Here is a 10012-nt window from a genome sequence, read left to right on the forward strand (position 1 = left end):
GATATCATTAAATTTAGTGAATCAAGCACAGTAAGCCCCACCAACTTCTTTCATTTTTGGAAATACATGCTTATGTACACCTACTTCTGTCTATGATGTATGAATAACCAATCAAAAGCTCAGAATGTCCTCACATGGTTTTCTCAGCCTCTAGAAGGTGGGAAGTTTCTGGATTATTCCTTTGTCTGTTGATATGGCAGCACGTTGCTTGTGGGCATAAATGTGTGTTTGGCATTCTGTGAAATGTAAAAATTCCTGCCAATGACACCAGCTACACAATAATTCATTCAAAATAACATACATGATGCTAGTTATTCCTTGCTACAGTTGTAAGGTGAAACAGGGGTTTGGCAAAGGAAACTTAGATTGCTTCATTAAATGGTTTTGTCAGGTACCTGCAAGGAATTCCTGGAAATATGAACAAATGATACAACATCTGTTGTGTAGTTTCGATGATCCAGCACTAGATGCAAAGAAGTACCTAGAACCTGACCAACACTGCAGCTAGGAAACCTGCTGTAAAGTAGAGCCAGAATTCAGGGCTTTTAAATGTGGTGGCCTGGAAAATTAGCTGCATATGCTGATGAACTGTGATACTTACCCTCTAACACATGCCCCCATCACAGCTGGAGCTGAATATGTGAGATTCAACCCAAAGTGTCACTTTCTTTAGCAGGATCCAATCACAGTAGCTTTGCTCTATTTCATGGAATAATCTTGCTTTACATTGGATATGGTAGACTACTTTATGGCTGTTGTGTAGGGTAGACATATTTCCAGATGTTTGTAATCCAGTTTTTCGATTGGATGGCCACAGAGAGAGAAGAAGAATTGTGAATTCACCAAAATTGGATAAAACAAACTTCATGCTAAATGTGAGTAAAATCCACATACCTACATTATTATAAGCACAAATAAAAAGTTTGAAAATAAATAAATGAACATAGAATATTAAAATACAAAACACATTCTACACAATCCAGTGCTTCAGATACACTGTTTTGTCATTATATATGAAAAAAAAACTTATAATATTTACATATGACAAAGCAGTGGAGTCAGTAAATATGATAAGATCATGCACAAGCTTTTCATTAATTGTCTTGACCCAAGTGCGGGTGGGAAAGCACCATGTAAATATGATCTGTTAATATTATTAATAATATTGCCTCTTTTTTGAGTTTCAATAGATTTATGAATATCGTGTTGCTCAAAAAATATTGCTACAGCAATAATTTTGTATTCATTCCAGTTACTTTAATACCCTGGTGTGTGTTATAAAAAGAAAATTTTGTTTATCCATTATAAATTTTATATATATATATTACAAAAAAAAATTCATAAATATCTTACCTTTTATTTTTATATAAAAAATCTTAGCCATTAAACAGAAAAAATGACTTATTTTTTAAACTATTTTTATAGGCAACTCTAAAATTGTTTTTAAAACGTTTGGGTAGTTTACCACTAATTTGTGGTAACATAGTAATGTGACAGTTTTTACTGTTCTTAAAAATACTCTTATACAAACTGTTTATTAAACTTAATTTTAAAAAGTTTATATTGGACAAACAAAAGAGGAAACTTAAAGAATATCACAAATATTGTAAGCATGAGAAAAGAGGGAATTTGGGAATCACACTACTTTTTTGTAATACAGGGCATTTAGTTGTTTGGAATGAATCCAAAACTATTGCAGAACCAAAATTTTATGAGCAATATTCATGAATCTATTGAAATTGAATTGCAACTTATAAATGTAATATGTTTTTTTATAAATGATGGCTAAGTAGTGGATATAGTACCCCTTTTTGTCATGATGATCACTGGCTGGTACTAGTTAGAGATGTAGATTGTGTGTTTTTGTTTTAATATTGCATATTTTAAAATTAATTTTATTTTTTAAACATTTTTTGTGCTTTTAATAATCTAGGTATGTGAAAGCAATATTGGTGTTTTCAGAGAGATTTGTTCCTCCTTTTGTTTTATCCAGTATTTGGTGATTGTGTATGATTTTTTCTTTTATTTCCTATTTAAATTTGAATGTAGTTATTGATTCACTTAAAGCTAAATGCAATTTACTTTATACCATGATGCACTGCTTCTGTCACCTACTGGTCAACCTTTAATTCTTCACAATAAATAATTTGTTTATTTTAACTTTATCACCTTGTCTTGTCTCTTGTATTATATGCACAGTGAATCACAACATCTGTTATTCCTTAAACTAGGTCCTTGAATCTCTAGTTGTTGAATTTCATGTAGTTATATTCTTCATTTAACCTTTAACAAGATAAAGTAGAGACAATTTACCCTAGGGTTCAGTTTAACATGTGACTAATATATTCCTAATTGGAACTTGAGGAAGTCAAAATATTTTGGAGATATGAAATATATAGTATGGGAGTGTCAATATAATTGTCAGTAGAGTTTGAGATAAAGAATGTGGGCTGAAAACATGTGCATACTACATGTTTGAATTGCATTTTTTTTTAATAAATTTTTTCTTTGATCGGGTTATTTTTATACTTACAGTCGACTTTACCAGTTTTTGGGTAGTGTACCAAGCAATGCAGAATATCCTGTATTACAGCACGTTTTCAACAACTACCCAGAAGTTCCAGGTGAGAGGAAAGTTCTATACTTCAAGTAGAATTATTGTATATATTTTTAACATGCATAACATGATAAATTTTTAATACCAGTACTTTTAGAAGTTTTTGTCAAAGTTTGAAAGTAGTTACATATAAAAATGTAAATATCAGTTTTGAAAATTTTATACCAGTCAAGGGTGATGTTTTTAGCATTATGTGGTTATAGGGAAGAAAACTTTGTCCCAGAAATGTTGCATTTTATAGCCAAACAACAACAAAAATTTGTTTTAATTTTTACCCTATAAATTTAAAGCTTTTTTTTAAAAAAAGAATTTTCATTTGTGATATTAATTTAAAATTTTTTGTATTAATATTTATTTTAAACATTTTGGACTGATAACAGTCTCCTTTAAGAGGCACAAAATGAATATAAGAATAGATTGAACATTGTGGGATCTCGAGGATTATCAGTAAAGCAAAGAAAATCTGGCCTGGAAAAAACAGGAGGTTAGCAGATATCATACACCTGCATGTTTCCTGACTGGTGTGATGATTGGGCCACTAAGAATAAAACAGGACATGCAGAGTTACACGTGAAACCAATCATTAACTCTCTCACTACAGGCTCGGTCATTTTGATTAAGTTCATGACTCTAAAGTGACCAACAGAGATTCCATACTATAACTTTTAATATGTGTTGTGTATTTTCACAATATTTGTCAAGCTTTCATTAAACACTATAAGTCTTTTTTTACAAATAAAATCAGATTATTTTAATGAAGCATTTTTACAAAAAAATTGTTTGTGAATATTTAGAGTCAGAGTGTGGCTTCTTTGAGTACAAAGTGATTTTCATGTTAAGATTTAAAATACTTTTCTTTAACTGAAAATTGTCAAATTCTTTTGCATAATCTCTAAAAACACATAAGTTTATAACTTTATATTTTATGCTATTTTCTCTATGCTTACTCTACACCTATTTCATCAATTTGACCAACCTCATAACCACCATAAACAAATATGAAATAAATTCTAAATCACTCTTTTTAGAATGACTGCAAGTTTTAATATAAAACTACAATTGTTTATCCTAAATATCTTAAAGCTCATAACAGTATACATCTGTTTATACTTAATTTATTGTTTTATTGCCCTTTGAACCATGACTAACTAATAATCCCACCATACAAGTTGTAAATCACTTAGTGAATGTGTAGCTAACATTACCTTATTGAATTATGTAACATGAGTTGCTCACGAGCATAAGTTGTGAAGAACTTTTATTATATTTTTTCATTATTTTACCTTATCTAATCTAATAAGTTTTAATTGTTACATCTTAGTTCTTTTTATAATAATAAGTAGAGAATACACATGAAAAACAAGATATATAGTACTTACCTGGGCCTCCTTTTTTTTTTTTTTGCTGTGGACTGTTGATAAAATTTAAGCCTACTTTTTTTATACTAATGGTACTACTACACTAGATATTTCTTATTTAATTAAATAATGAGCCTAAAACACATAATACTAACACATAAAAAACAAATGAGGTCCTATAATTATCATAATTTATCTGGCTTTCTGTGAATACCATGGTAAAAAATTTCAAACTGGAGGCAAAATAGACAACGCTCTCTAAAGAAAACATTGTAATATATACCCTTACCATACCACTCCTTTTCAAGATTGCATGCATTTATATTGGATAATGTCAAATTTTACTTTCAAAAACTCAGAAAATTCTTCTCAGATCCAGATCATTTTTTGTAGTATGATGAGGAATCTCAACCTTAATATGCTCATGAAACTTGGTACAAATTCAATTACACTTTACAGAGTTTTTAAACCAAAACTGCCCTATCTACCCATTATAAAAAATGCTTTAAAGTGATAGAGAATCCAGATCTGGACCGAATTTGGAGAGAACTGTCCCATATTGACTTCCCATCTCAGGTAAAATTTTGTGTACCTTGGTCAATTACTTTTGAGATACATGTGCGGAAACACAGACAGAAAACACAACATGGACTCAATTGCTCGCCCCCTCTGAAGCAAGTAATTGAACTTACGTTTTTAAGAGCTTAAGAACTAACTAGGTAATAGGCACTTGTATCTTTAGATGTGTAAAAATGTGGATAGCATGAGTTAAATTACACAAGCTTATATTTTCAAGGGATGTAAAATTATTTTTTTATCAAGATGTATGATTTGTGTGTTTTTGTCAGTACCTTTCAGTTTTCATTTTGTAGCTTGGAAATGCAAATTGAATATTTTATTTCTTGAACTTTATCCATAATAGATCGGTTTTTGGAAATTCCTGGACAGTTGGGTTACAGCAAACTACAGTTATTTTACCCTCAGCCAGGAGCTCTTCCTGAAACCTTTGGCTGGATGACAGGTAATGATTATGAGCTCTGATTATATATTTGTTTTTCAGTACTTGTAATTTTTTAAAAGACATCCTCTGAATTATTATGAGACAATCTTTCTCATTTACACTTTGTCTAGGAAAATTTCAGGTCCAAAGTGTCCTTTAAGATATGAATTTCCTCACTAGATATCACTCTTTAACAAAGTATCTGTCAAAAGTATGAACAAAAAAAGCTTAAGTCATGAAAGTTTGTGAAAAATATTTGATTAAATAAATCAATAATCATTATTAATTACTGAATGGTCAGACACGTAAACACTTACATAACTAGGAAAGACTATAACTATGCATTTTTTAATAAATTTTCTGTAGGTGTTGAACAGTTCTGCATGTACTTAGTGATGCTCTCAGAAACAGGATGTCAAAAATCATAAAATTGCACCAATCCTCTAACTGAGACAAGAATTACATACCACAGTGGTTACTTTATAAGGCTTAATCACTTGACTCTGTTTATCTGTCATTCTCTCCTGAAAGGAGGTCCTAATCATTAGCAGGGCTGTTACAAAGACTTGTTCAAGTTATTATGAGTTGAGGATCATCTCCCTTGAATATGTGCAATAAGAATGATCACTGACATAGGCAGTCTAGAATTTAAGTCTTAAATGAACCTTATAGGAAAATTACACTATTTAATTTCCCATGAATATGCTCTCACAAATAGTTGACAAGTAAACAGCCATCTTGTGGTAGAGCTTACATCTTTTTCCATTCATGAAGGACATGCAAATTTATAGTTAGGGATTTTTCTGTTGACTTTCAGCTAATTTTGAATAGACTTTATTCTGCATGAGGCCAGTTGGAAAATGTAATTTTACCTTTACATTTTCATGTACTTTTTAACTATTAGTAGCTGGTGGCTTGTTTCCTTAAACTTCCCTTTTCTTGCTTGACAGTTTGTACTGTTAAAGTGAGTGGATTGCATGGTTATAAAGGAAGGAGGAAGTCATCTTGACAAGAAATATGATTATGTGGTTATCTTTCCTATCTTGTTGATCAATATCATCATACTTTCCTTTGTACCAAATCCAGCTTTTCAGCATTTTTGTTGTAAACATTTAGTCAAAGAAAATCAGAAATTTCTCATGGAAAAAAAAATCAGACTTATGTAGGAACCCTTTCTGTCTTGTATCCAGTGGGGCAGTACTTGCTTTCAGGGAGAGATAAGTTAAGAATTTGAGGTAGTCATGTAATTTCCAGTCCTAAACCAACAGCAATCATTTGTATGCCTGTCTCTTCAAACTGTGAGCTTATTCTTGTTCTTTAACTTACTTTCAGTCATATCACTATAAAAGGAGATGGAATTTTTTTAAAAAGTGATGAGTATAATAATTTTTTATGGAAACCAAAAACAAATAAAATCAATATCAATATTTTTTACAGAACCTGGTGTCTACCATGGAACTATTGACACAACTGGACAGGCTGGACATGACTCAGTTACAGTTGATACTCAACTTATTCAGTATCATTTTTCAATTTTACTATCTTTATGTTCATTAGTACATTTTTGTTGCCATTTTTTAATCATTTCCATTAAAAAAAATTTTTAACTCTGTAAGCTATGTAATGTTTATAAAATTTGGTCATAATTGCTAGCTTTTCAGGTTGTGTGCATTTCTTTGGGATAGGAATTTGATGATTTTTTAAATTCTGAAACCAAATCCTAAGTGTTTTCTCTAAAATAATTCATAAGCTACTAAAAACTAATGGATTAGCACAACCAGTCACATTGAAGATGTGAGTGTAGAAAAACAATAGAAAGGAAGCTTAGTTGGTTTTGAATATTCACTGCACTCATTTTAGAATGGTAATGTGACCTGGTAACTACAATTTTTATTAAGATTAAGATGACATATGTGTAGGTTTTCTAAAACACAAAATTATTATAGAAAACCAACATTTAATAGTTCACAATAAATATTTAGAAATTAGACTGTCCTCAGTATACAGTAAAACGTTTTATTTTTATTTAATAATTTATTGTATAAAGATAAAATACTGTGAGACTGGGAAAAGACTTGTATACACTACTTTTCAACATCTTACTCCTGATGATGATACAGTAAGATGTTGAAGCTTTTCCCAGTTTTGTGGTATTCTATTTTTATACAGTAAATTATTAAGTAAAACGAAGTATTTTGAGGATAGTTTTATTTTTAAGTGTTTATTTTGTACTATTAAATGTTGGTTTTTTTCTTCAGTACACCTGTGTTATACCTTTTTATTAATAAATTCTGGCATCCTCTTGAAATGAAATATTTTAATGGTTTCTTTAAACTCATTATTCTTACTGCTTATGTTTGTTTTTAATATGAAGATTTTTGGAAACTAGTAGTACAGTACTGGTAAGCACGTAGGCACTAGAGCTGGGCAATTAGTAGTATTTTCTAATCAATTAATCGACTAGCTCTAGCTCATTAATTGATTAGTACAACATGCCCCCTACAATCCAAAACAAAAATAATAAAATGGGTGTGTACTATCATGTTAAATTTTTCAACCACTGCATTATTCTAACATGGTGTAAAGTAATATTCGAATTATACTTGATTTCACATAAATGAATAAAGACCCTATAACCCGAGTGCTTTCGAGAGATGGACCTTTCAAAACAGCTCAGGTAATAGGGGTTTTATTGATTTCTATCAAGACTTCTTGTACCTACGTGTTTTTCTAACTTGATTTCATATAATAAACTCCTTTTGAAGGTTGCCATTTAAGAATTTGCAAAAACATTTTTTTTTTAATTATAATAAATAATTAAAAACAACATTTTATATTTTAAACACAAGTGCCGGTAGTGCATATTTATAAACATTTTTTATCAAAAAAATATTTTCACATAAGTTTCATGAACATTTCCAACTTGGCAGATGAATCGTTAATGTCAGCTAAATACCATCATACAATTGCCTTTGCTTGTTTTTCAACCATGTCTTAATTCCCCACTGATTTTCTGTAAATCAAATAAATTGATAATTAAATAATAAAAACTTTTTTACTTTTGCAGTAAGGGCAATCATGTTGTTATTTTAAAAAAATGTTACAATTACAAATAAATATCTAGTTAGACAATTTATTTATGTATATTGTTTGAATAGAATAAACATAAGAATTATATTCAATAAAGATTTGAGTCATCACAATATTCTGCAGACATGTACCATAATCACTAAACAGTAAATTTATTTTCTTTGATGACAAGTTTATTTGGTGAACATATTAAAAACTCTTGTTTATAAACATTGAAACTTAATAAAACCATATTATATCTGTTAAAAAGTAAAAACATAATTTTAAACAAAGAACCAAGAATCATCAAGATACTTTTATTAGACTTCAGTTATTTGACTTTATTGCTTCGTACTGTATATATGTTAAAGTAGATTAAAATATCCAAGTCTAATATGAACATTAGTTTGGTTTGTGCTTTTTCTATCAAAACTAGGTTTTATCATATTTTTTGGTTTATGTATTTCTATTTTATATTTTAAGTTATCTAGTGTGAAAATTGTATCACCATAACAGTTCAAAACTTACTGTTTTTCAGTGAATATTAATGGCTTGAGTTCAAGTAATCCAAGCAGTGAACATTCCACATTTGTTTATGTATTTTGACATTCCCATACTTTGTTTGGAAGAAATAATAAAATATTCTTCATAACTCTGTAAAAAAAAGTAAATTTATTGTGTAACTGAATAAATTTAAATGTTCTACACATATCTAGTTAATAGCTTTTAGTGACTCCAGTTCATAGTAAGTATTTCTGGGTGCTTTCGGAAACTTATCTGCTACAACTTCATAGTTTATTTTTCCTAAAAATGTTATTCTTGCTATGATATGAAGTAATGTTTTCTCCAATTAAATCATACAAAGAGTAATACTTAAACAGAAAAAAATAAGGCATTCCAAAAACTAACTTTTTTACTGGAGTAAGTCATTCCTTTTTAGAAGATACAGTACATTATTGATACATATGAAATTATTATTTTTTCTATGTAAAGGAGTTTTTTTACTAATTATAAAGCTTGTCCAGGTTACTAGAAAACTAAGTTAAATAGTACATGTGTTATTAAACATTTAATTGTTTCTATACTTAACTTGATCCAGCTACCCAGAAGTAAAAGGAAACCTTCCAAAGAGTCCAATTTCATTTGTTTTAACGAAATTCCACACACTGGTACTTTATCCAGACAGGTAAGAAAACTAGCAGTGTGATGTGCAGATATTATTGTTGTGAAAGATTGTGTAGATTTATGGTAATAGCTAGTAACATGAGATGCAACCTCATGGTCTAACCAATAAAAAAAACCCTTCCTTGATCTTAAATGAGTTAATTCATGAGATACAGTTAGAACTATTGCTGATTATTGCTCAATATTTATATTGATCTTGAGAAGTACTTTGAGTTTAGAACCATATGTTTTTTTTGGAATTAGGTTTTTTGTTCTACTGGTTCTTTTTCCTAATTCCTTTATATTGAAGTTCATAACATTGAGATTTATGTTGTTTTGTTTATTAACATTTGCACCTTGTACTGGCCAGGCATGTGTTTACTAATTGTTTTTTGTAAGTGATAAAATTTGTAGTTTGAAAGTTTTATTCTGGATTTCATTTATATTTTGATAAATTGTTTTTCTTAGACTCTGGTTTTAGTGGTATTTTGTTTTAATCAGTTACATGCTTTTACTTTGATTGTAGTTATTGATGTTATATTCAATTTGACATTTGTATCAGTAGTATTCGTATGGATGGTAGAAATTATTATAGGATTTTAAATTTTCTTTATGATTAGTATTTATTGTTTCTTTAATGTTTGAAGTGTAACTTTGTTATGCATCAGTGTGATGGTATTTGTATTTCAAGAAACATTTTGTTAGTTGTTTTTTTTTTTTTTTTTTCATGAAAGTTTTTTTCTTGTAGGGAGGTAGTAAAAAAAATTGGTCTGTACTCCATAAACATGCCCTTCCATTTCAACA

At 29.4% G+C, this 10012-nt stretch overlaps 1 protein-coding gene across 1 annotated transcript in view; it reads left to right on the top strand.

The window, feature by feature from the left end:
• Positions 1-10012, top strand: part of LOC106466901 (vacuolar protein sorting-associated protein 18 homolog) — a 172377-nt gene that overhangs the window by 101503 nt on the left and 60862 nt on the right. Inside the window, exons 9-12 of the mRNA XM_013927208.2 lie at positions 2536-2624; positions 4898-4996; positions 6413-6494; positions 9144-9230. Coding sequence (XP_013782662.2) covers positions 2536-2624; positions 4898-4996; positions 6413-6494; positions 9144-9230 — 357 coding nt within the window. The remainder of the gene's footprint in view (positions 1-2535; positions 2625-4897; positions 4997-6412; positions 6495-9143; positions 9231-10012) is intronic.

This window comes from Limulus polyphemus, unplaced genomic scaffold (genome assembly GCF_000517525.1).
Source record: "Limulus polyphemus unplaced genomic scaffold, Limulus_polyphemus-2.1.2 Scaffold2417, whole genome shotgun sequence".
NCBI classification, from domain to species: domain Eukaryota; kingdom Metazoa; phylum Arthropoda; class Merostomata; order Xiphosura; family Limulidae; genus Limulus; species Limulus polyphemus.